This window comes from Mesocricetus auratus, unplaced genomic scaffold, assembly GCF_017639785.1.
Source record: "Mesocricetus auratus isolate SY011 unplaced genomic scaffold, BCM_Maur_2.0 Super-Scaffold_100676, whole genome shotgun sequence".
In the NCBI taxonomy this organism is placed as follows: domain Eukaryota; kingdom Metazoa; phylum Chordata; class Mammalia; order Rodentia; family Cricetidae; genus Mesocricetus; species Mesocricetus auratus.
In genome coordinates, this window is record NW_024429266.1 from 88,535,353 (window position 1) to 88,562,743 (window position 27,391).

The 27,391-nt window shown below is 41.1% G+C and overlaps 1 protein-coding gene across 2 annotated transcripts in view; it reads right to left on the reverse strand.

Annotated features, from left to right (window-relative positions):
* The window catches only part of Srbd1 (S1 RNA binding domain 1), a 163,317-nt gene that overhangs the window by 114,314 nt on the left and 21,612 nt on the right, over positions 1 to 27,391 (reverse strand). For both annotated transcript variants that reach the window (XM_040737708.1, XM_040737709.1), the window contains exons 8-14: positions 24,390 to 24,486; positions 22,933 to 23,068; positions 19,972 to 20,075; positions 13,325 to 13,432; positions 9,560 to 9,717; positions 5,749 to 5,839; positions 5,020 to 5,127 (exon numbers count right to left, since the gene is read on the reverse strand). In XM_040737708.1, coding sequence (XP_040593642.1) covers positions 5,020 to 5,127; positions 5,749 to 5,839; positions 9,560 to 9,717; positions 13,325 to 13,432; positions 19,972 to 20,075; positions 22,933 to 23,068; positions 24,390 to 24,486 — 802 coding nt within the window. The remainder of the gene's footprint in view (positions 1 to 5,019; positions 5,128 to 5,748; positions 5,840 to 9,559; positions 9,718 to 13,324; positions 13,433 to 19,971; positions 20,076 to 22,932; positions 23,069 to 24,389; positions 24,487 to 27,391) is intronic.

Consider the following 27,391-nt stretch of genomic DNA (forward strand, 5'->3'; position numbering starts at 1 on the left):
TTTGGTGCAGAAACATAAACACCAAGTCAAACAACAGCACAAACTGTGCTGCATTTATAAACACCAGGCTTGGAATGACCTCACGCATCTGTACTGCTCCAAAATACACACAATGCTGTGACATAGAGCAATCTGTAGCCTAAAGCTTGCCAACTGGAGATTAAAACATAAGATATCAATATTAAACATCAGCTCCAGTTATTTCATAGTTTAATTATACAACCCTATCATATCATAATTTTATTTCCAAAATCAACATCTCCCTTTGAGAAAATATTAAGTCTATAAAACTCTAAATGCTCAAAAATATAAAAATTTTTAATGCTGACATGACACATGTGAAAAATTCCACAAGTGCTTTTATGTGATAGGTCCTGGTCAAAGCATAAGTAAGCACATTACTTTTAGGCTTTGTGTATAAGGTGTAGAGCTTGTAACAGGCTATAGTAGGTAAAGTACTTGCTCAACCATGAGGACTTGAAAGTGGATCCCTAGTACTCATGTAAAAGCCACTCATAGAGCCACGTGCCTGTGACCCCAGGGATAGGTTGAATGGAGATGGGAATCCCAGGGATTTGCTAGCTGGCATATCTATCCCAAATGTCTAGTTCCATATTTAGTGAGAGATTCAGTCTCAAAAGATGGAGTGGTTGGATAGATGGTTCAGCCATTAAGAGCACGTGTGGGTCTTGCAGAAGACCCAGGTTCAATTTCCAGCAACCACATGGCAGTTTCAGAACCAACTGTAACTCTATCTCCAGGGGATCCAATGCCCTCTTGGGGTCTTTCTGAGCACTGCATACGCGCGCGCGCACGCACACACGCGCGCACACACACACACACACACACACACACACTCCTACGAGTAGACCTATAAGTGACGAGCTTAATACAAAGGCATCAGAACACAATCCTTTGATTTGAGAACATGTCAGTGAAGCAAACACTGCATATACATAATCAAAATGTCTCCTAATGATTGAGCCATTTTTACATTTCACCATTGTTATAAAAAGGGAAATGCTAGCATTTGCCAAAAAATATACCAGTGTAAGATTAGGAAATACTTATGTGGCAATACAACTTGAAAGGAAGCAGTCAACAGTAAAGAACAAGTGCCAAGGAGACTTGGTAGAGCATGCAGCGAGCTCTGCTCAGTCTAGGGTGCTGACTCACCTCTGTTCACTCCTGCTGAGGAACAAGTCAGTGGGGAAGTCAAGCCGCAGCTTTTAAAGACACTGGACGCCCATGGAAGCACAGGAAGCACGGGGCAATTCACCGAATTCAAACCACGCTCACCAGCGCCAACATGAAACCACCAGAGAAGCTGAAGCAGTGTGCCAATTGATCAGAGGCGCCAAGGAGAAGAACCGGAAAGAGAAATGTCTGCACATAGGCCTGCCCGCACACTGAGAAGCACCACAAGAAAAACGCCTTGTGGAAATGTCAGGGAATACTATTTTGACTAGGCAGAGATGTTTATGCTGTGGAAGATTACTTTAACTCTGCAAAGGTGTACTACATTTGTTTGATGAGGTTAGGATGGGCTGCATTTGTTTCACCTTGCCTGCCTAAGGCACCTGCTTGGTCTAATCAAAAGCTCAACAGCCAATTGCCAGGCAGGAGAGGGATAGGCTGGGCTGGCAGGCAGACAGAGTAAATAGAAATCTAGGCTCCAGACAATGAGAGAAAGAGAAGAATGAGTGAGAGAGAGAGGAGGATGCCCAGTACCAGTCAGACAGACACAGAAAAGTAAGACAAACAGAAGGAAAGAAAGAAAAGGGAAAAATCCCCTAGGCAAAATGTAGATAAAGAGAAACAGGTTAATTTAAGTTAAAAGAACTAACCAGAATCGAGCATAAGCTAGGCTGAGCACTCGTAACTAACAAGTCTCTGTGTTAATGATTTGGGAGCTGCTTGGTGGTTCAAAAGAAAGCCAAGTACAATGAAGACTCCAAAATATGGGAACATTTCTAAATGAGAATCCGCAAGTGACCACTGGCTTACACATTCCTTCTGAGATCGTTACATTACCTTCATCATTAGTGAGCCAGGAGTGGGGGTTAAAATAACCATTGCAGATGCCTAAATCAACTATTTTTTTAATTCTTATTTTTAAATTTAAATTAGAAACAAGGTTGCTTCACATGTCAATCCCAGGTTCCTCTCCCTTTCCCTCCCCTCCTCCCACACCCTCCCACCAACCCCCCCAATACCCCCTCATTTCCCCAGGAAGTGAGGCCCTCCATGGGGGGTGTCCGTAGCCTGTCATTTCATCCAGGGCAGGGCCTAGACCCTCCCCCAAGAGTCCAGGGTGAGAGCACATATCTCATTATTGGATGGGCACCCAAAGTCCATTTGTATGCCAGGGATAAATACTGATCTACTACCCAAGGATCCACAGATTGCCTAGGCCTCCTCACTGACACCCACATTCAGGGAGTCTTGATCAGTCCCATGCTGGATTCCCAGCCATCAGTCTGGGATTCAAGAGCTAACCCTTGTCAGGTCAGCTGTTTCTGGGGGTTAAACCAGCCCAGTCTTAATCCCTTTGCTCATTAGTCCTCCCTCTCTGTCACTGGGTTCCTTGAGTTCAGCTCAGTGTTTAACTATTTTAATAAATTGTTTAGTAGGTTAAAAACAACATGAGTGCCTACTACAAGTCATAAATATGAAAAACACATCATTCTATCATAAACTATAAATGACATCGACATCTCATGCATTTTCAACTTTAAATATGTGACCAATTGAACCCCAGTTAAATTCTGCCACTTGGAGCCAGTTAATTTTTTTCCCCTTTGGCAGAATCATCAACCCGTGCATGATTTCCCCCTGGTAAGAAGTACAGGGTTTACAAAGAATCAAGAGTAGGGACAGAAATACATGAGAGGAGGTGAGTGGTTATGACATAAGTGTAAGACGGGATAGAAATCATGGCACATTCTAACTTATGGCAGCAAATTAGGACAAAAGACACTGGAATGATGGATAAGGAATGTTCTAGAGGGTTCATTATGATGTATTGGAAAGATTTAAAAGCAGATGATAAGTATCTGACAAGGTTATAGAAACACATAAAATAAAGTACAAAAAAAATGACAGACAGGGAAAGCATGGAAACAAATATGGAAGTCACACAAGGTGAGAAAACAGGGTTTTCTCAGACACTTTAAACTGGCAATGACCACAAAATGAAATCAAAACTGAATTTCCTAAGGCAAGTCACTCAGGCAATTTATAAATTCTGGTTAGAATCTGTAACATTTGAAGATTTCAAAGCCCCTGAGAAGGGGCCAGCAAACAGATTCTACAAGAACACTAGGGAATAACACTCTATGCTGAAAAGAGCTAGGATAAGAAGCAAAAGGGTGACTCAACTGCAGAACAGATACTACAACACCCCACCCAAAGGTTAAAAGCTCTACCTGACAGTTTCCAATATTCTGAAAAGGGACAGCAGAAATGAACCGTGAACAACACTCTATGTACGTGTCAGGGCACAGCCATTCTAACACAGTACAATGGAACTGTACATTTCTACAGTGTCTCTGGAACACAGCTTGGTAAATGACCAATACCGCAAACCCATGTGTCCTCTCGCTTCTACTAACTTACACATCTCAACTAATGCATATACCAAATGGCTTAGCATGAGTCACAGTTGTTTAACAATCACTGATTTTTATTCCATCGTTTAACAAATCCAGATGTGTGTGGCCTGTGGCTCATTTTTCCTAATATATACTGCATAAAGTTCAATGAAGGCATGCTCCATGAGCAAATTCAGATCAAATTTAAGATGTTTTCACCATTTTATTTTGGCATTTTTGAGACAGAGTCTTACTGGGTAAGCCCAGGCTATCCTCAACTTATAGTTATCTTCTGAGTTGTATTTGTAATCACTACAACTATTCCTGAGATACTTACATTCAATTAGGATGAGCTGATAAGAGGGAACTTGGCTGCAATAAACATAATCAGCTAGATCCAAGGGGTTCAATCAGCTTCCCAAAGGTCCTGGTGCCCTTTGTAGTTTTCAGAACAGGGAAGACATGCAGGATGACCAGGCCAACTTAACAGCGGCAAAGGGCACAGATTTAGTTACCTTTTCAATCTGCTTCTTTCCTGAACCACATTCCCACAATGCATTGTTTTCCCTGACTTTCTTTCTACCTGTTCGCTACCCTGACTACTTACTGGCTTCTTTGACTATGCCCTCAGCACATGGATGACTAACTAGCCCCTCCGTTCAGCCTTTCTTAAGGGAATCCTAGAGTTCTTCTCTTGGGAGGTTTGCTTCTATTTGCTTTGTTGATCCTGTCTGGAGCCTGCTCATCAACTGTTCTGCTACTCAGTTCTCACCAAGCAGAGGTGGATGGATGGCTCTAGAACAAGCCTCCTTCAGTACCAGCCACCGAATTTCTCTCTTCCAGAACTGAACTCTAAGGACTTCTTACCCACAAGAAGGGTAGCCTTAGCTGTGTGAAGCCCAGAGAGGAAGAAGAAAAATGGTGAAAAATGAAAGCAGAACTACTCTGAAATGCAGGGTGAGGCCGAAGAAGCAGGAGCATAATTCACAACAATCTCCCAGCCAACTGTCCGCCTGTATGGGACGGGAATGCTTCAGGAAGAGAAAATGAGAAGAGAACATCAGAAATGCTTCCATTTGCAACAGTTACTTTGGCTCTCGGTTCCAGGTAACAATGGTTCATAGGCTTAACATTCTGGCAGAAAAAGGGTAAGCTATGCAGTCAGTGGTTGCTAATCAACACTTAACTAGAGTCCTCATATCAAGTACAGTCTGGGAGACTCTGTGGAGTGAAATGAGCTCTGTAGGCTGCTGGGAGTTTCCAGGGTCTTGCCCTGCTCTAGTTACGCCTTTAATATCCTTATTAACAGCAAGAGGTGGTTTGGGAGGCAACAAGACAGATGCTTTCAAAAAGGAAGGGAAAACACATCACAAAAGGAGCCTGAAAAGTTCCTATCCCCCGAGAAGGCAGGTCTTACTGTACTCACCAGTAAACAACATCCAGTGGTGCAAAGTAATTTCTCGTTATCAGGTCAGCAAAGTATGCTTCCGTTTCCCGGCAGGCAGTTCCATTTCCAATCACCACTGTGCTGCAGCTTCAAGAAAGAAACAGAATGAAAACTTGAATGAGCGCAAGGCTCACTCTGAAATCAACCAGAGAAAGCATACAAGATGAACAGTGTTAGACACTGCTCTTACTCTCGAGTATATTCATGCAACCTCTCCACTACTCTAGACTAACACTGCCCTGCATTTGGGAAGGGGAGGGGGAAGAAACAGTTTACTGTCATCTTAAGAACAGACAGGCAGTGTTTTCTCGTCTATAAAGAGCCAAAGTAAACGTAAGTAAACAGGGCTCATTCCAAACCATAATAAAGACACACAACTAAATCATCCAATGTTAATTTCTGAAGTTCCTAAGTAACACAGTATCCGTTCTTCAGATGGGGGGTATCCTAAGGGAGGGAGGAGGTTGTAGGGAGGATTTCCCAGGTACCCACATCATTGCCTCTACTTGAGAGATGGCAAAGAGAGGGAAAAGCACTTCCCTACTGTCTCCACACATGAGTTCTTGAACTACTGGCTGAGCATTGTGTACAAGGTTCCTTCTTTCTCCCCAGGCATTTCTCTTAATCCCACGTTCCAAATTAGGAGCTTCAAAGGTACCTATGATGGCAGAGCCATCAAAGCACTCAACAGGGTACTTATCTCCTTACTTGAAATCCAGCAAAAGTCTCTTGATCTTCTCTGCCTCTCGGAAGCCTTGTCCACAGTGCAGATAAACCACATCAGTGTGAAGAATCTGACCTTCAAAGGAGGGTCGGAGGGCGGGTTGTAAAAAGACTCACTACTGCTCCTAGTAAGCGAGTCTCAACAGGAAATGGAACTGGCAACCTGAGGGTCTTCTTGAGAGATGTCTCAGAAGGTAAGCATGCTTGCCACCAAGCATGACACGCTTATTTGGATCCTGGGGCCCACACAGTGGAAGAAGAGAGATGACCTCTGACCTCCAAGAACAAGGGCACATGCACCCATCCACACAATTTAAAATGTAACAAAGATCATTAAAATGCAGTCTAAATCATTCATACTCACTAGATCAGGCTCTCCCTAAGGATTCAGAAAAAGCTGCTACCTTCAAAGTAAAAGAACTCCACTTCCCCACACAAAACCATTACTAGTTGGATATTATGCTAAGGCACCTACAGGAGAAATGGTTTTCAGTAATGCCTAATATGAACAGCAGTTACAGTTCACACTCAGTTACAGCTCACACTTACTGGATGGCTGCTACAGATCAGGCTCGATTATACTATTCTTTTTCTTTTAGTTGTCAATATATAAACTTGTTTATGCTGTCAATTTCTTTGAGAACTTCGGGCTTTTTCTATCTTGCATTATACATAAAGTATTTTATTTTTAAATTAAAATTTTTAGTTGACTTAAAAAGTTTCAGGGTGATCACTCAATGAACAGAGATAAATGAACTAACACAACCGGGAGTTAGTAAAAAGGTATCACAGGATAATCTTCAAGAGAGTTGAGGGTAAGAAATGAGTGATACAATCTAGCACTAAGAAGGCTGGGAGAGTGCTTCAAGCTCCAGGTCAGTTACCCTCACCAAAAATAGTTAATGAAAAGGGGGAAAAGAAATAAGTATAACAGAAAGATCAATGAAATTTAAAGTAAACTATTTGTAAGAGAAAATGCTTTTAACAGTATCAATTAAGAAAAGGAAAATACTAATATATTACAAATAAAGAAGCTGTATAACCAGAGCTACAACAGTTTCAAAAGAAATGGGACCCAGAGCAAATGAAACAGAGATTACACAGACTGAGAAAACACTTGTGCTTCAAATTCTAAGAACAACTAACTACAAACCTGAAAACTCACCTATCTACAAACCCAGAAGAATGGAGCATGGCCAAGTGGACGTTATCTTTAAAAAGAAGTGCAATCTGACATTCTCAAAACAAATCAAAATACCTAGCTGGGCCCAGAATCCCAGTACTCAGAAAGCTAAGTTGGAAGATCTCATCTGGGGCTAAGTAGTGAGTTTAAGGCTAGCCTGGGCTATGGAGTGAAGGCATGTTTCCGAAACAAAACAATAAGGAAAACATCTAAATGCTGTAAGTTATCACAGTAGTACAGTAAGGGACAAGCATCTCAGTGGTTGCAGGAAAAAAACTGATATTGTCAATTCTTCCTATATGTGGGAAAAATTAATAGCAAAACAAAAAGCAAAATCCCATGGCTGTATTTTTAACAAAGGTAACAATTCCCAAAAAAGCAAAAAGTCAAGCAGATGGGAATGACACGGCTCAGCTGGAAGACATCTCCAAGCGGCATCTGAGGCACAGAGCAGAAGGGAGCAACAGAGGGTGGGACGGCCCAAGAGAGGAGGCGTTCCCACGCTGGAGAGCACAAGAGCCAGCATGAGAAGGAGCCCACACTGGCACTGACCCAGTGCAAAGGCTGCCCAGGAACACTCAAGACTGAAAAACTCATCCAGAGCGTCAGAGTGAAAAGAAAGAGCTAGAACCCGATTGATCAAAAAAAACCGAGCAAGTCAAGCACAGGATGCAAAAGACCCAGATTAAAGACAGAAAGCAACAAAGCCCATTCCAGAAGTCCTCGGGTCCACTGTCCACCCTGCGTGACAGCTGACATTTCTAGTGACTTGGGCAAACAGAAGAGAAAGGCAGGTTTTGTTGCTGTTGTTTTCCAGGAAAGTTAGTTTCAAACACCACAAAGCCTTTCCAGACCCAGCTCACCTTCTTGATGGTACCTGAAATGTAACTTCATGTAAAACTAAGCAAAACAAAAGGACAGCAAAGTATATATCAGGAAGAAGCCGGGCAGTGGTGGCACACGCCTTTCATCCCAGCACTCGGGAGGCAGAGGCAGGCAGATCTCTGTGAGTTCGAGGCCAGGCTGGACCAACAGCCTCCAAAACAATACAGAGAAACCTTGTCTCGTAAAACCAAAAAAAAAAAAAAAAAGTATATATCAGGAAGAAAATTTAAGTGTACCATAACATGCCCACAAAACAGAACAAGATATATGAAAATGAGATTTTTTAAAAAATAATATGAGAGAAACTCTGAGTGTAATACATATCAGAATTGTAAAACCACAGGAATGAAAGAACAAGAGTTAATGTCATACGGGAGAAAAAGAAGTTCTGGATTCAGCACCGAGTGTGCCAGCACTGGACAGTGTGGAGAAGACCAGCACTGGACAGTGTAGAGAAGACCAGCACTGGCGTGCACAAGAGAAGCACTCCAGAAATGAAAACCCAGCCTATGGGACACAGAACAGATGTCCTCAGAGAAACAAGGCAAAGAGATATCAAAGACAACAAAATTAAAAGTGAAGACGCAGACCAGAAAATTATAATGTATAACTATGTACCAAATAGAAACTATAGAAAACTAAAGAATTCAAGAAAATGGATTTAACAACGAACTACAGAAAACTAAGTAAAACATTACAAAACAGAAGAAAAGGAGAACTATAATAATACACTGGCAACTGAAGTAGAATTCAGGCAGACACATATACACTGTTAAACACAGCACACAAAAACGCTGAAAATCACAGAGAAATGTTATCACCAGAAGAAAAAGGATGCATTTATTTATTTATTTTGGAAAGAGTTTCTCTGTACATCACTGGCTGTCCTGGAACTCACTCTACAGACCAGGCTGGTTTTGAACTTGACAGATCTACCTGCCTCTGCCTCTGCCTCCGCGGAGCTAAGACATTACTTTTTAAAGGGAACACTTATAAGAGACTCTAGGCTCATTACAGAGGGTAAAAAGGTATCAGTCAAAAAGAAAAAGAAAAATAGATGACGCACACCCTTAACCCCAGCACTCAGGAGGAGGCAGAAGCAGGCGGATCTCTGTGAATCCCAGGACAGCCAGCGCTGCACAGTGAAACCCTGTCTCAAATAAGAACAGGAAAAGTAACAACATGGGGCTTTTCAGGCAATATGAAGGTGTTCTCAAATGAGAACACAGAAATGCAGAAAGAACAGTCACAGGAAGGATAACTACACGGGACAGGAGAAAAATATTAACTGAATATTCACAGCTGTAAAATGTCTGATTGTAAAGAATTAAAGTTGAGAAGAGCTAAAAGTTCAAATCTGAGCACCTGGGTTATATATATGGTTCAGTCGGGAGAATGTTTGCCTATCATGCACTGGGTTTGAAGCCCGGCACCACAAATGCAAGCTATGATGGCCCATGCCTGTTGTCCCACACTCAGGAGGTACAATTTCTCCTTAGCTACCTAAAGAGGTCAAGGCTAGTCTGGGCTATATGAAAGTGTGTCTGACACGCATCTCTCTGTGAGAGCTCTGATCTAGAAGTAAGGGAAATACTCTGACTCCCACAAACCCATAAGCAGACAATTTCTACATCTCAAAATAAACATTATTTACAAGTCTCCATGAAATCTATAAAGTGAAACTTAGGGCCCCCAACCAGCTCTTGTACTTAAAGCTGAAGAACTTACTAGTAGGAGAAATGATGGCTAGTTTGCACCCATGTTTGTAACCAGGGTCTACTCCCATCAAGGTGCGACCCGGAACAGGACTTGTCAAAAGCAGCTGGCGGAGGTTCTGCCCAAACATCATCACCGATTGCTTCTCTGCGTCTGATGTCAGTTTGGCTCTTAGAAATGCAGAGGTGAGGGGAGATGAAAGAAAAAATACTTAGTTTTTTATTCAATCAAATTTTCATTCCAGAAAAAGAGCACAGTGTGTTCTGTGCAGTTAACCACAGGGAAAACACCCCATCTCTGAGTTACACTGAGTCTACTTTTGCTAACCATAGCACATGACACCACAATTTTGAAGTAAACTGTCTGAATCTTCATACCTACCTTCTCTAGCTGCTCTGTTATATATAAGTCATAAGTTAAATATGTATGTATACACATGAGAAAGAGCCTGTAAAGATTTGCAGGTCAAATGAAAGCTTATCGGATCATTTAAAATATAAACACAAGAATGACAAGGCCATAGGCTGCCTCCACCATTATTTAGTTCAATATTTTGACTTCCAGTCTCAATGTCATTGTGTATATTCCTCTCCACATCCAACTCCTTGTCATTCTCAGACATTCGACAATGCCATAGATCTTGACAGCTGGTACAGAACCATGCCTCATGGAATACTGCCTCTGTTTTATCCAGAAACTGTTAAAAGTGTCATTTTAAGACTTCACAGGCGAAAATACAAGCCTATGATAGGCTTAAAGGCAACTGGAAACCTCAAGTGCTCAATGTATCATCTTCAAATTCATAAGAATTATGCCATCACAAGTATTTCTTCTATACTGAACCAAATAAGAAATAAATGTCATTGGCCACAAGAAAACTGAATACAAAGCAATTCAAAGTGTGCTTTGTGTCTCTGTGGCGAGGGACTACATATGTCAAGATGTGCACTGCTACTGTCTGTTCTGTCTGTTTCTCTGGCTTAATTTTGTTTGTAAAGATCTTCTCTCATCTTCTCTAACATGACACTGTAATTATCTGACTTCCTAAAACCAATTTTTTTTAAAAAAATCATTATTTCTAAGTCTTCATTTTGAACCCAATTTACTGTGAAATTGCTGGTTGGTAGTCTTTTCAAGGAACCATGATTGGTTTAAGAAATACAAAGCTGAAAGGCCACGTGCCTGCCTGAAGATCCTGCATGATGGAAGAAGCCGACTACTAAACAGGAAAGGCTAAAGCAATGGGAAATGCTACGTGAGATAGGAACCTGTGCCAGGAGCAGCTCTGATGAATGAGAGCTTCACTAACAAAGGTGGGCATAGTAGATGGGTGACTGGGAGAAGATACCACACACCATGAAAATGGCTTTGAAAGTGAGTTCACGTGCTAAGAGAAAAAGAAATAACAGACTGTGGGAGCCACAGATTTTATTCCATTCCATCCTGACTTAAGGTCAGAGAGTTCAAACCTATTCATGATCCTCAAGGCCAGATAACAGGATGTTTAGCAAAGGGTGTGGTTACTGGATGCTTTGAGAATTAAGAAAGTAATTCCACTCATTTGTTTCCTGAAGCATGGTGAGGAAGTCTTTTGTCCTCCCCTTTTGCTTTGGGTATAAAAGTGCTAGGGAAAATAAAATTCGGGGCAGCTACAGTATTTACTGAGAGCTCTCCAGACTCTATCTTCTGTTTCTTTTCTCAATCCTCACTCCCCGTTTCAGGCACATTTCAACAGGTCGGCAGGATTCCAACAAAAGACATAATAACTGGAGAGATGAGATAAAACCCGATGGCACCAAGTCAGCAGGCTCTTCTGAAGAGCCTCAAGTTTACCTTGGACACAAAGACCTACAGGGAAAAATTTTAGGAGACTACTGTGAAATAACGAGATGGGATTTTTAAATGGTAGTGTGGGGCAGAGAGATGGCTCAGTAGGTGTAGTAACTGCCAAGCGGGCATGAGGGTGTGAGCTCAGGTCATCATCACCCACATAAAAAGTCAGGCATGTAGACTGAAGGCATGCACCTGCAACCATAGCTAAGAACAGGAATGAAGTATTAATAAAAACAAGACAAATTTTTTCTGAATTAAAGAAACAAAATAGTTTTCTTGAAAACAACAGGGAAGGCATCGCTGCCTTCCCTCATCAGCTGCTGTCCAGGTGAGTATTTCTAAGGAGACCCAGCTCTGGGAAATATCTGCAAACTAAGTAGGAACTGAAAGGAGCTATATTGCTCTACCATAGGCATTTCAGAAGAGGAACACGCTCTTGCTTACCTACAATGCATATCAAAATGGACCGTGCCCTATAGAATCCCACACCACACTGCTCAGTTGAAATGAAATCATTCAAAGCAAAATGTCAAAACACCAATGGATGCTAAATGAAACATGGAAAAAAAAAACATGCAAAGAAGATGTACCACATTGAAATTTTACATAAGATTATATTTCCCTTTAAAACAGAAGGCTCAATGGTTCAGATCACTTGCTCCACAATCATGGCAATTGGAGTTGGGATCCTAGGGATGTCTTGCAATGCCTTCACCCCAGCATCAAGGAGGGTGTAGACAAGAGTATTGCTAAGGCTTGCTGGCTTCCAGCCTAGCTCAGACACAAGTCCCAGGTTCGGGGAAGGACTTCCACCCCAAAGGAGCACATGCAGGTCACAGGAGACACCCACAACCTTCTTCTTGCCGCCGTACACATGCAAGTGTACCACAGCTATACACTAACACGCAGCCACACACACACAGATAAATGAATAAATAAAAGAACAGGTCCCTTAAAGCTTATGCCACAGCACAGAAACAGCAGCCTTACATCACAGAGATGACACAGAGTTCCAAACACAACAGGATGTTTAGGGGCCACCTAGACAACAAAGGTTGGAGCAAGCCAGGGTGGCAGGGAGCAACAGAAACTGAGCAGTGGGGACCCTCATCTTTATGATGTTTGTTCCCTGCTCTGGTCACTCTGAACTCAAAGACCAAGTGTACAAGGGAGGAACAGAAAACCATCAGTCCCTAGGAACTTCAGAGCTGACCACTCAGCTGCAATACCACCATTCCCAGGAAGCCTGGCTGAAGCTTCAAAAAAAGTGAGGACGCGGATGAGCTGATCTACAGCACACATGAAGGACCGCATGAAAGAAACCATGCAGTCTGGAACCTAACTACCAATACAACAGCTAGAGAAAATCAAGAAAGAAAGTGAGGTTCTGCCAGCGCCAGACTCTTCCATCTTCTCGGCTAACTCCCATGAGCCCACTGGCACAGTTCCTTAAATCACCTCCTCAGTGCTTGTCACTGCTCATCCAGACAATTCCCGCTGGGAGATGAACGTGCATAATTGCTCTCTCTCCTCAGAGCAGTAAGAGTGTCTCACTCTTCACAAGATCCTTATGCTTTCTTTGGCTCTGTTACCTCCAGAAAATGCTTCCAAGTAGCCTCTCCATTAACTTCTCAGTTTGTCTTTCCCAAGCCAAATGTCTAATCGATAAAATCATGTTTGGCTTGGTTGCCAAACTGCAACATCAGCAATGCAGAATTGGAAGGGTGTGGACACTAAGGGTTCAGGACTAGACAGTGTATCACAAGAAGAATGCTGGGAGATGTATGCATGAGAAGGAATCTAAAGATTAAAACCAAGGCTCACACTGAAGACCCGGTTTGACTACGTTCTTTGGCTTGGTTCATGCTAACAAACATTTACTCCATATTTCATGAAGACCATATTTGATGGTAAACAGTACACACACTTAAACAAGATACATACCTGAACTCTCTACAGAGGAGAGGAACAATAAGGCGTTTAAAGGAGTCATCCAGTGAATTACGTAAGATCTGCATTAACTCTGGCCGAGCGAAGCCACGTGGTCTCCACCTACAAGAAGGAAAAGCTAATGATAAAATGAAGTGACAATGAGGGACCATGAAAGGGCGCCTGGATGCGAGGAGCTGGGGAACAGGGAGAGCCTTTACCGAAACCACAGGAGGATAATCTGGGAGAGGCTGTCCTGAGGCCGTGGTGTCTGAAATGTATCATGTGGCATGTGGAGGGGAGCATTTTTTGAGGGGGAAGACTGCTGACTGCTATTTTGTTTGGAGGGTTTTTTTTTTCATTTCCTGAGACAGGATCTCTCTGTGCGTAGCACTAGAGGCCCTAGAAGTCACTATACAAATTATACCGCCTTCAAATTTGCTGTGACTGTCCTCTCCAGATATTACTAGTGAAGGCTAAACTCCTGAGACAGCTGAAAGACACCAAAACATCCTTACAGCCCTAGAGACTGAGTTTCACCCTTTCCCATTCCACTTGTGGAAGCCCTCATGTGAGGCATCTACAGATGGGGCTACAGAGAACATCAGGAATAGATAAAGATGGAGGGGATTACAGAGAACATCGGGAATAGATAAAGATGGAGGAGGCTACAGAGAACATCGGCATTAGATAAAGACGGAGGGGACTACAGAGAACATCGGGAATAGATAAAGACGGAGAGGGCTCCAGAGAGCATCTGCATTAAGACAGTCATACAGTAGACATTGCCCTGACTCCCTATCCACTGTGACAAGAGAAAGTTGCAGAAGACAGCCCCACAAAGGGCTTGAACTGTTAGCAACTTGATCTTCTAGTCCCCCACCTCTAGGACTGTGAAGAAAGTAATTTTTTGTTGCTCATGCCACTCAGTAGTGTTTAGTTGTAACAGCCTTTCCCATTGCCTTACCTCTTCCAGGAGAATGAGGAGGCTATACAGAGAACCTGGGTGAACCTTGTTCCCAGGCACTCTTTTTCTAAGTAGCAAATTTTGACTTAAACCTTACATATCTCAAACTTAACAAAAAGCCAGTGCAATTCAATGTTAGGTTCTTCCTCTAAAACCCAAGTATCTGTCCTAAATGGACCCTGCTCTCTCTTGCCCGCTTCTGGACTCTTAACTTCACCTCTTACACCGTCTGCTTTTCCATTTGTTGTGCAATACACCGGTCAGGATATTTGTGTCACTGACAGTAGGGTTCTCACCCTCTTCTTTCCCACCTCTCACATTCTCAGAAGAGAGGGATAGTGGGAATACTGTCCAAAAGCTTGGCCCAATTTAAAAGTAAGCACACGTGATAAAAAGAAAAAAAAATAAAACCCCCACAGTGAATCCTGCTGAAATACATTTAAAAAAATAAATGAAATCTTCATTATTTTAGCTCAAAACTCATAAAATCAAAGCTAGCCAATTCTACAAAGAAGGGGAGCATCTCCGACTTTGTGGCACCTTTTTTTGGAACCTTATCTGGGTACTGCTGACAACTGACCTCCTGCCAGCAGCATGTATGCACACTGTCTGACCTCCTGCCCAGGACATACCATCTGCCCAGCAGCATGTACGCTCACTGACCTCCTAACTACAGGCTCTATGTTTCCATCCACATTCAGTATTTCTGCATTTGTCCTTCAACACCCTCTTCCATAGAAGCCATTAGCAAAGTATGAATAGCTTTTTAATATAGCTAATGTATCTTATGGTAATCTCCTCTCCATAACTTAGGCTGGAAATGAAACTTCAGAGAACACACACTAAAGATCACACAATAGCAAATAACTGAATCTCTTCCAAAGGATGTTAGGTCAGCAATATATAGTTTCGTCTTCCGGTTTAAACAAATGGGCTTTTAGGCAAGACACATAATATATCATTCTTTCTACCCAAATCTCTGTCATGCCCCACAGTCCTCCCTCCATGAGAGGTGGGAAGGAAAGGATAAGAATTAGACACAGGTCCCATGTCACTTAAACCTAGAATGTTACCAATAGACTTGTATTTCCAGCATTTTTGCTTCCCAGGTTTGGGCACTACTCTGCAGGCCATGGGACCTTCGGGGAGTGGGGACTGGCTAGAGAAAGGAGGTCACTTGGGAGACTCTGAGGAAGGTACTTCCCCTGCTTCTTGCCTACTCTCTGTCCCTGGGTCTGAGGCCCTGAGACTAGCTCTTGCTCCCCCGCCATCATACGCAGTGTTTCTGCCCTGATGGACCGACAGTCCCTGATGCCTGACCCAAAATAAACCATTCTTCTCGTTAGTTGTTTCTGCCATGAGTTTTGGTCACCGTGATACAAAGAGCAGCACACTGCTTTCAAGGAGACAAGCATTGTAGCCAGGCATGGCGGTATACACTTGCTAGTCTAACACTTGGAAGCTTGGGGGCAAGAAGACTACCGGTTCAAGGACAGCCTCAGATACATAGTGAGCCCACTTGAACCACATGAGATTCTGTCTCAAGACAAAAATAGACACATATACAATGTATACCAAAAAAATACAAAAAATAACTAAAAGATGTAGAACACCTAAAAGTACAGATAAGGGCAGTACACTATATTTACTAAAAGTAAAATCTGAGACAAGTGCCCTTAACTACACACAAACGAGCTCATAATGCTAGGGCATCAAAGTGACAGCATCCAATTGGGATGATGAGGCTAAAAATATGGTAGTGACCACATCATGAAGGCTCTCACACATCAAGCAATGGAGAGTGGCTAGTTAGAAGAACATAGTTCTAGGTCGTGAGTCAACAATGCTAGAAACAGTGCTTAGACACTAGAAGGCTAACAGTGACATCTTGCTTAATGAATACATCCATTGTCTACTGTCTATAGGGATGGCTCCCTTTAAGCTCCAAAGTTTTACCACTGTTTTCCAAAATAGCTAAAAATTTGTATTACCTCTCGTCTTAAAGCCATAACCCCTGGTAGAGCTTTCAAGTCACAAGACCCTACTATAGCCTAGAGCACTCTACTCTTCTCCTGGTGAATAGCCCTGGATGTGTTTCCATTGTACCTGCTCAGAGGTCATTCAAGTGACAAGAAAGTCTCAATTCTGAGCAGCCAAGCCATTAGCCACTTAATTAGATACCTTGCAGATTCTGCAGAATGCTCAAACCCATCTGCGATGTGTCACTGCTAGCACAAGTCTAAACTGCCTTCTCTGCTCTTGGTTCCTTCTAAACAATTCTCTACTATAGTAAATGTGATCTCAAAAACTGGTCATGTTCTACGGGACAAAAGCAATTCTTGTCAAACAAAAGAAAACTGAAATAACACTGTATTCTACCTGACCTCAGTCGAATAGAACTACCTATCAATAGCAACAGAAATGACAGAGAGTACAAACTCCTGAAGACTAAACAATACACTACTGAATAACTCAATCACCAAACAAATCAACAAGGGGAAAAAAATCCTAGTACTGAATGAAAATGAAAATACAACATATCAAGACCTTCCATGTCTAGATCAAATCTATGATTAAGGAATCACGGGTCCTAGAGAGGAAACTAATGCTGTTATATTAAATGGCCACAATGTCAAACTGCCTTCTAACTACTCATGTGTTGCTTCCAGCTTTAGTCAGAGAAGCTTCTTTTTGCAGTGGAGAGTGGTGAATGACTCAGAACATGTCACAGTGCCAAGCGAAGCAACTGTGACTGCTGTAGGTGACCTCCCACCCCACCCCCACTCAAGGCTCAGAGAACATCCCAGAAAAGTGGATCGGAGATGAGTACAAGCTCAGAGATGAGGAGAGCTGCAGAATGCTGGCTCTGGACATGACATGGCTACTGCTAACATCAACTCACATCAGATGTGGCTGCCTGCACAACATCAAGCAGTCAAAATTCTAGCATGAAAGGGGAGTGGCCCCATCTTAGGAGGAGCTACGGAGGTGGATGACTATAAGGGAGAGGCAGTCGCTTTCCTTTGAGGATGTCACTGGTAAATTGTCCATATGCCAATGGATGGTCCCACATCCACGTTCAGATGCAAGGCAGGAATTTGGCTCAGAGGGTTACTAATAACAACAATAACAACAAAAGAGGCCATGAAGTTGAGAGGGAGACAGAATAGAAGACATTAGAGGGAACTGAAGGAAGACAATGATGGGTTAATATGATCAAAATACATTGTATAAACATGTGAAATTATCAACAAATAAATAAAACATATTATTTAAAAAAGAAAAGGATAATTCTACAGAAAAGCAAAAGACAGAGCACTAAAACTTTCACACTAGAGCTAAGGAGTAAACCATTTATTACCTTCTCAGATATTTTCTTCTATGCACATAAGCAGATGACTCATCACCACTGAGGTCCTATCATAAATGCTTACCACAAACCATGTTTGGATTGTTTGGGGTTTGGTCTGGGGGTGTTATTTGGTTTGGTTTGATTTTGCCTTTTGAAATAAGGCCTCATTCTACAGTCCAGGCTGGCCACAAACTCACAATCATTTGGCCTCATTCTCCTGAGAGCTAACAAACTGTCTTTTTCACCTTGCATATTTCCATCTCAACTTTAGTTCCATCTCCATGCTTTTTTTTTTTTTTTTTTTTTTTTTTACAAAATACTATTGCCTGGCTACAGCATCACTGCTTAAGCATCTTATCTACCAACACAGACTCCTGCTTTACTTGATGGCTGCCTTCATAGCATTATTTGAAAATTCAGCAAGTCGATCCTTGATGAAACTGGTTTTAAGCAAACTGGCTTCCACTGAGCTGAAGGAGACTGCTAATTCCTAGGGGACATCTGGTCTAAATTTTCAGTTAGATTCCCTGCAAGCTCTCCCAAGAGGGTTAGTAATCAGCATATACAAAATTCAGCAATGTGAGTAACTTTATGTGTTGGCATTGGCTTTCTCAACAAAATGGTAGCTATAAAGATCTGCTATAGCAATCAAATGGGCTGTTGTGAGGCTCAAACACATGAAGCAAAATTTAAACTAAAAGACAAAAAACTATACAAAAATAGCTGGCATCTTCAAAGGTTCTATTAACAGATGAAAAGTTTAATTTTAAAAATTAAGACTTTTTTAAACACACCCAATAAGTTTAATCATTATTTCAATAGCCTTAATGTACAAAGTATTTTAGATAAATCACATAATTTGTTCAATTGTACTACAATATGATATAAATTGCATTAGTGTTTCAATTTTTAGTGTTTTAAGTGTTTCAATTTTTAGCAGATAAACATATCAGACATGATATATAGGTAACATTTTTGTTATTTTGGTTTTTTTTTTTCCACAAGGAAGAACATTCAAGTGGCATAGCAAGGTACTTTATATATCACCTAATAATAAATATGGATTCTGAAGACTATATTAAGTAATGATGTCATTGTGCAAACCTCACAGAGTGCGCCTATATGAGCCTACAAGGACAGACTATTGCATGCAGACTGTGAATCTGAGGGTTTGTCATTACATTATATACTATATCAAGTATAACAAAATGGGATTTATAGATGTAAACACACAAACACAGAACAGGCACAGTAAAAGTATGGTTTAGAGATATACCTTACAGGGTGCTTGTGGAGGTCACGCACTCACATGGCACTGGCAGGTCTCTAAGTGTTTGTGGGTGAGCCAGCAGGCACCAAGTGATGGTATAGGCTACAGACATGATTCCACACTTTGAATACTGCGCTTTTTTTTTACTTCAATAAAACAGTTTGAAATATAACAAAGCTACATGAAAATGTTTCCTTTATGCTCTCATTCTACACATTTTTTCTACTTGAAAGGTTTATTTTCCCTACTAAGTATTTTGTTGCTGTTGCTAACAACTCACATATTAGCTGCGGGTTACACTGTGTCAGAACCATCAGTATTGCTGCTTCTACCTCCACATCTTGTCAGTGGAGGATCTTCAGGGCTGTAAGTCATAAGAAGCTGCCATCTGCTAGTCCACAATAACAGGGTCTCCCTAAAAGCCTTCCCAGGAGCCTGGGGCTCTCTTTGAGGGAGTGCTACCTGTTGGTGCTGGGGCTCACACTTTTAGACTTTCTGAGAAGACCATTGAGGCCTACACAAGCTTCTATGGCATCATTCACTGTGAATTTACATGGGCATTCTTTTTTATTTTCTTGCAGCTACTTTTATTCTTGGAGCTTCTTGAGTTTTGAGTTCAGTAAGCAACAGGGATTTTTTGACTCCATAATAATTACAGAACTAAAATCATACCCATGTTTTGTCAATGATCATTTTATAAAGCGCATGACCATACTGAATTAAAAGTCCTCTCCTCAGAGACAATCATCATTAATAAGTCTTAGTCCCTTTCATGGATTATTTCCTATTTAGGTATATGTCTCCAACATACTTATTTCTTTAAACATTAACTTATTAGACACACATAGAGGACAGCTTCTAAGAGTTGGTAATCTCCTACTAGGGACCAAACTCAGGCAGCAAATACTATTACCCACTGAGCAATTTCTCTGCCCCATACTTATTTTTTAATGCAAAATGGAGATAATATACATTGTTGTCACTTGTTTTTAACATAGTATATATCTTTTCATATCAATATACAATAATATCAGTATAGTATTTTGGAAAGCAAAATTGATGGGAAAACAGACCTGTTTTGTATGCACCACCTACAGAATTCATTCTTCACTCCATCAGAAATGTTGACCTTGACTGTCAGTATCTTCAGGTTCTCTCCACGGTTAATGGCTAGAATCTAACACAAACATATGGCAAAGACCGATGATCAATGAAACGATGGTAAACTTTGCCAGTCTATATTTATAAAACAAATCAACCGCCCATCTAGCCAAGAACAGTATTGCTTTTATTTTTTTATTTACAAAAGAATGTATTAGAAACAATTTGTACTTCCTTCAAGCAACACATCTCTCAAATAAAGAAAATCATAACAAGGGCTGGGAAATGAGTCAGCTGGAAAAGTGTTTGCCACACAAGCATGAGAACGTAAGTTAAGATCTCCCAAGCCCACATAAAGGCAGAGGACAGAGACTTGTGCCTGTAATGACAGCACCAGGGTGGCAGAAACAAGCATGATCCTGGAGCTTATTGACCATTCAGCCTAGCCAAACCGATGCGCTCCATGTTCAGTGAGAGACCTTATTGCAAAAACTAAGATGAGAGGCTGCAGAGATGCTCAGTGCTGCTGTCCGGGCGACTAGAGTTGGGTTCCCAACCCCCACATCAGCCAGCTCACAACTGCTTCTAACTCCAGCTCCAAGGGATCCTACTGCATGCATCAAGCAAGCATGTGTGGTGCACGTGCACAAACACACTCAGGCACATGCCCTAAAATCAACTGATACATTAAATTATGTCAACTGACTAAAAACAGCTCATGATCATCTCAATAGAATCAGAAACATTTGATAAAATCCAGAACCCCTTCCTGATGAGAAGACTCAACAAACTGAGAGAGTTGAGCACATTTTCTTAAACACAGAAATCAGAAATCGAGGCAGAAACGGAAGCTACAACTCTGTAGTGGGATAAGGCAGAATGACTACAGAAAATAACGGTAAGGAATAGAGACCAAAGTCAGCAGAGGAAGTGGGTCAACAGTGAGAGTAGTGACAGAAAAAAGCAAGAATGCAAGGTCTCCCGGAAGGATGCAGAGGCAGAGGTATAAATCCAAAAGCTAAGGACTAATTTGCAGAAGGAAGGAAGCAAATGCAGGTGAACGATTAACGTGGACAACAGCAGCTACAACAGTGCTGTTTTCTCAAGGTCTTTGGGCATCTGTCCATCTGTCTTCCGGGGGATTATATGCAGACATAATTACATGGAATTTAAAAAGTATGGTTCACCACCTCAGAGACTAGAAACCGTAACCAGCAGCTCCCCTTATGCACACAAGACCCTAAAAAGTTCTGAAAACACCAGATTGTTCTCCAAACTAACATTCTAAAACTACTCTGCTTTCTCAGGCTTGAGTACTGTCAAATCCAGGAGACTGTATCAATCATAAATTTAAATTCATCCACAAACTCAGGTATAAACTTTACAAATTATGTGTTTCATCACCTATAGCAGATCCAGTGCACAAAGAAGTAAAATAAGCAACGTTAGACAAAAAGGAACAGGAGCTGGAGAGATGATTCAGTGGTTAAGAGCACTTGCAGAGGGCCAGAGTTTGGTTCCCAGCACCCACATGGAGGCTTACAACCATCTGTAAACACCACTTCCAGGGAATTCAGTGTCCTCTTCTGGCCTCCGTGGGCAAACAGGCATGTCATGTGGTGTGCATACATACATGAAGGTAAAACATTTATACACATAAAAATTAAAAAGCATTTAAAATAATAGTGAACTATTTCAAGTCTCTATACTCCAAAACCCATCACAATATAAATATTCAAGAAGTATTTGTGGGATATGAAGACTCTTCATGTCATGTTACAATGGGAAAAAATTGAGTTTCACGTTTGCATAACACATCTTTCTTGAAAGTTACATAGTAATAATCAAATAATTATCACACAAAAGTAAAGAATTCTAACATGTTTCATTGACCCCTCTACACAGCTGTGAAATGCAGATAGGGAAAAATACATTTTAAAATGATTATCGAGAACTTTCACTTTGGGAGAATATTGGCAGCCTCCTAATTCAAACCACCACCTTGCCTCTCAAAAGAGCCATAAAACCAATAAAAAGAACAAATGAAATAACAGGACATCTTTAGCATTCATAGGACACAGAGAATTAGACTGGCACCAGATTTCTCAAATATAACGCAGCACTCAGGTTTTGGGACAGCCGGTTCACAGCACTGTGAGTCACTAAATACCATACACATGAAGAGAACACATTTTGTACTGTGGACATTTTACTACAGGTCATTTAAAAAGAGAAACGAATTATGACTCCCCACAAAATAAAATCTATAAGAGCCTGACTCCACTTGAAATATTAGTGTCGTTAAGGCTGGCAGGAAAACACACACACACACACACACACACACACAAAACAATAGCTCAAAGCCATAAAAAAGGAATAAAGAACACTGGCTATGGAAACTAGTTATGTAAATAGAAAAACCAGTGCTATTGTAATTTTCATTTGCAACACCTCTCCTGCCACCATGCTATTTAAATTACATTCTGCATAGTGCACAGCCAATGACCACTTTTAGTAAAATATATAAATATTGAGGTAGATAAGCTGAAAAATAAAATTAGAAGGCTGAGGTATGGTGACTATGGCTTATAAAACCAAATGAGACCATATACACTGCATCCTAGATTGGGCATTGGACTGTAATTGTTTTGGGAATGATCTGTGCTCACACCTAAGCATACCGAAAGCAGGGTCTAATGGACCTCACCAGACAGAAACAAGAAACGTGGGTTATCACACTGCCAACTCTATAAACAATTTTCAGTGTCACTAACTTCTCCGGGTCTTCAGTTCTCTATTTGTGAAATCAGGAAAATGTGACAATATTTACAAGTTTTATACACACTAGTAATAAAATAGCTGACATAAAACATCTAAATTCTTAATAAAGTATTATCATTATTGCTACTATCAGAGACGGTGTTCTTAATTACCTGGTGATGGTGGATGTTTCTTATGTTGCAGGAAAAGTTCTGGTAAAGTTGAAACTTACCAACATCTTTTTCATTTACTTTTTTTGAGGATACTTTTGCAAGAGATGACTGGATACAAATGTATCTATGTTGGCACCTGATCAGATACACAAATGTTAAAAAAGTTATTTATGTGTACATTTTACAAATTTATATGAAATGAAGGAAAGAAAAAAAAATTAAACCATTACCAAATGAAATGTGGTTAATGATGCCCAAATAAGAAACTGGCACTACTACCCCATCAAAAGGACTCTGCCAGCTGGGCATCTTTAATCTCAACACAGGGGAACTCTGTGAATCAGAAGTCAGTTAAGTCTACATAGCAAGTTCCAGGACAGCTAGGGCTACACAGAGAAATCCTGTCTCAAACATATAAGCAATCATACTAACATACACCCTGAAGGTCAATTTATGCATCAACACAACATCCAAAATGTATTTGTATCTATGAACACAGAAGACTGAAATCACTGATAGGAATCAAACCAATCATCCAGGCACCCTTCTCTCATCAATCAGACAGTCATAATCAACTTAAAGAGAAAAGGAAGGGGCAAAAGGAATACCAGGACAATTTGTAAAACTGGTACACTGGGCTAAGCAGTGGTTCTCAACCTGTGGGTCTCAACCCCTTTGGGTCTGTGTATGACATATTTACATCATGATTCACAGCAGCAGCAAAACTACAGTTATGAAGTAGCATTAAATAATTTTACGGTTGGGGGTCACCACAACATGAGGAACTGTATTAAAGGGTCACAGCCTTGGGAAGGTTGAAAACCACTGGGTCAGATGTGGGCAGCACCCCATGATGGGGCATGGATCCACACAGATGGCTGAATAAAAGGGAAAAAAGAAGAAAGTCAGACAGCACCACTTTCCCTTGCCCAGGTTTCCTGGCAGTTATCATGTGACTAGCTCGGCTCCACCACACCCTCTCTACCAGGACGGCCTGAGCTCTTTGAAGCCGTGAGTCAAAGTAAAACTATCTCACCACAATGATAACAAGATGAACCAATGTAACAGGTAAATCCCAGAAACAAATTACAAGCCTAGCACACACAGCATAACTAACATGTTTACAAAGCAATGGTACCTACTCTAAAGGAACATGAATCCCTCTCAAACACACACCATGTCAAGCACTGGTTCTAATCAGAGCCTCCACTGGAGTATCTGAAAATAAAGAGACAAGAAGGCAGGGTTCCAGGGCGCCTTCCCATAGCCCAATTAAAACAACTTTAACTACTTTACATATTAGGGTTCTGTTGTTTGAACAAAGAATTCTAGTTTAAAAAAAAAAAAGCCTGAATACCAGTTTTAAATGAACACTGGGTTAACACTAACCATGGGACTTTAATAGCATGAGTCCCACAAAACAGAAAGCCACCAAAAAAAAAAAAAAATTAACTTACAAGTTCCGAATGAAGTCGAGCGTATCTTTGTCTTTAGCAATCATGTCTGCTAAAATGTGCTGTACTCCTGTTTCAATATCCTTGAGCTCGGAGAGTCCTTTAGGAGGGAAGATGGAGACCATAAACAGAAAGTATAAGATTGGCTGTAATTAAACACATCAAACTAAATTCCAGTTAATATAAAATCTTACATTAACAAACAGGACAGAAAGGCATAATGGAAGTGACTTACATCCACACCCAAAGAAAACATATCACCAGAAGCAATATGTAGGCTCTTTCCTAACACACTGATGAATACACAGCTTTGGACTCAGCTGGTTGACTTTTGGCTCTACCAATTAACAATTCTGGGACCTGGAACAGATTATTTGCCTTCTCTGCCTCAGTTCCCCGTAAATATGGAGCAATCATTATTTCCCTCATGTAGTTACAAAGATTAAATGTTGCAAGAAACATGTATTTATCAATCATATCCCAAGATATGGAATTTTATAGGTTATAAAAATTTGCCCTTTTAAGCAATGTTATTAATACTGCTATTTGAGCAAGAGGCATTTCCAGGTTGTAAGTGACCCATCTGAATTTCTCAAGTCTCACAAAGACAATGGTAGATGTTCATCTTCACAGTGAAACGCCTACAGGCAGTCGTGAAATAGCTATAAGCACTTTCCACAGAAAGGTCCGTGCGGCATCAGCTCATATGCTGACAGAAATTTGAATTGTGTTCCTTCATTTCTCTTGTCTTTATTGTTCTAGTCGCATTTCACATTGTTGATTTATATCAAGACTTAAATTACAGAAACACTGAGTGTCATGTGTATGTTTTCTGCAAACACAGTTTTCATGAGTAAAAGGTAGAAAAACCAAAGAGAACAGGAGAACAAACTTATTCTGGCATAATTAATAAAGATAAAAATAGCCATGAAGTTGTGTTATAATAATTTATGGCAACTACTGAAGTAGTACTGTAAAGAAACATGAATTGAAATGAATAAGAATTCTATTTACATATGAAAAGAATCTCTATATGAGGAAAAATTCAGTGACAAATTACTTTTATAATACGGAAACCTGTATATGTCAAGGATATAGAACAGCTATAGCACACAATATATATTCATGTGCTACTATTCTCCCCAAATGGCTCTTGAGCTAAGAAAGGTATTTATTCACTAAGCACTAAGCCCCAGAGCCCCAAGCACCTGAGAGTGTCACTGCACAGAGAAACTGCAATAGCAGGGCATAACTTGGTAGGAAAAGAGGCCTACAATGACAACCACTACTGAGAGCAGCAAAGAAAGTGCAAGCGCACATGGGAGAGCACCATTAGGAAGTCCTACCACTCAGTGAGTCTTTATAATCAAAGCAATGCTCGTCTAAGGACTGTCCTTGGGTCAAAGATGCAGACTCTTAGACCGTGGGGGCATTGCAGATGGCTCTGACAGAAGCCTTTTAAAATCACTGCTAAGGAAAGCCCCCCAGTTACCTCTCTGGAGGAGTGGTTCTCAGAGGGAGGTGGGCATTACCAGTCATTTGGACAGCCTTTTCATATTGCATGCCTGCTTGCTCTCGTCAAAGACTGGAGAAGACGCCTGCATGTTGGAAAAGTCCCACTCCTGGTTGCTCCAAGGTGAGTATTTCAGTAAAATTGACAAAAAAGGGAACGGTGAACCAGAAAATCAAATCCTAAGACCTATACAGTGACAGAAGCTGAGACATCTGGAATAACAACTGTGACTGTAAAAGAGACTGAAAAGCTGGTGTTTCTACGTACTTTATCTGTACTCAGAGCACCAGAAGAGCCAGCAGGCCCATCGGCACAGAGATTCTCAGACCCCAGCACAAAGCCCAGCAGTGGTACAGTACAGGTTTTCATTCAGATCAAGTTCTCAGTCTGTGACAAATAAGGAATATCTTCTACTGAGATACAAAACCAAACCAAAAGATCTGGTTTCTAAAAATATTTCTCTGAGGAATAATGGGAATTATTAAAATACTGCTTTAGAAAAAACACTATTAAAATTGAGAGTGATCATCTATATGTGTAGAGCATAAAGAGTGAGGGGGAATAAGGAGGCAGAAACAAAATTTCAAACAAAATTTAAAAAGCAGCATGTAGTGGTTTGAAAGAGAACCCCAGTCAGTGGCCTTGCTGGAAGAAGTGCTCACTGGGACAGGCCTTGCGTGTTTAAAGCCTCGCCCAACACTTGGTTTGCTCTGTGCTTCACCCTTGTGGTTGAAGATGTAAGCTCCCAGCTTACTGCTCCTGCAGCCATGGCTTCTGCACGGTGCCACACTTTCTTGCCGTAATGGACTCTCATCTCTGTGGAACTGTAAGCTAACATAAACTCTTTATACCAGAAGTTGCTTTTGATATGGTGTAAGTAAGTAGGAACTAATTATAATTCTTTGTATTTGAAGTTAAAATAAAGCCAAGAGAAAGTCCTGCCCTACTGTGTCTGTCAGATCCACAGTGATGATACTGGCCCTGGGTCAGCCATAAGATAAGAAGTGTCACCACCTGGTGCCAATGATAATGTATCCCACATACCACCATATGTGACAATCAAAAGGGATATGGGTCAGGATTTATGTTTACATCATAGAATAGTGCTGCTCTTAGCTCATCCTGAGATGCACCTGTGCAGTAGGCTGAAGCTCACAGAGACTCCTAACTAATCAAAGTGTTGAGAGTAAGTGACTGTGGGGTGCTTCCCCTTAAGTGGACCCTGTGTATCTACCCCACAAATGTCAGAGAACAGGAAAGGGGGCAGATAGGGAAGGGTGCTGTGAAATGAAAGGTCTGGGACAGGACATGGCCTTGGTACTTATGACCTCACTGCAGTTATGGAGATCTGCACAAGGTCAAGCCAAGAAGACCAGTCACTTTTCCAGCAAGCACCAGCAATGGACACAGTGAATTACGCAACAAAAACACAAAAAACAAAAACCAGCAACAAAGGACCAAACCAAAAGGAGGTATCATGGGGGATGAAGAT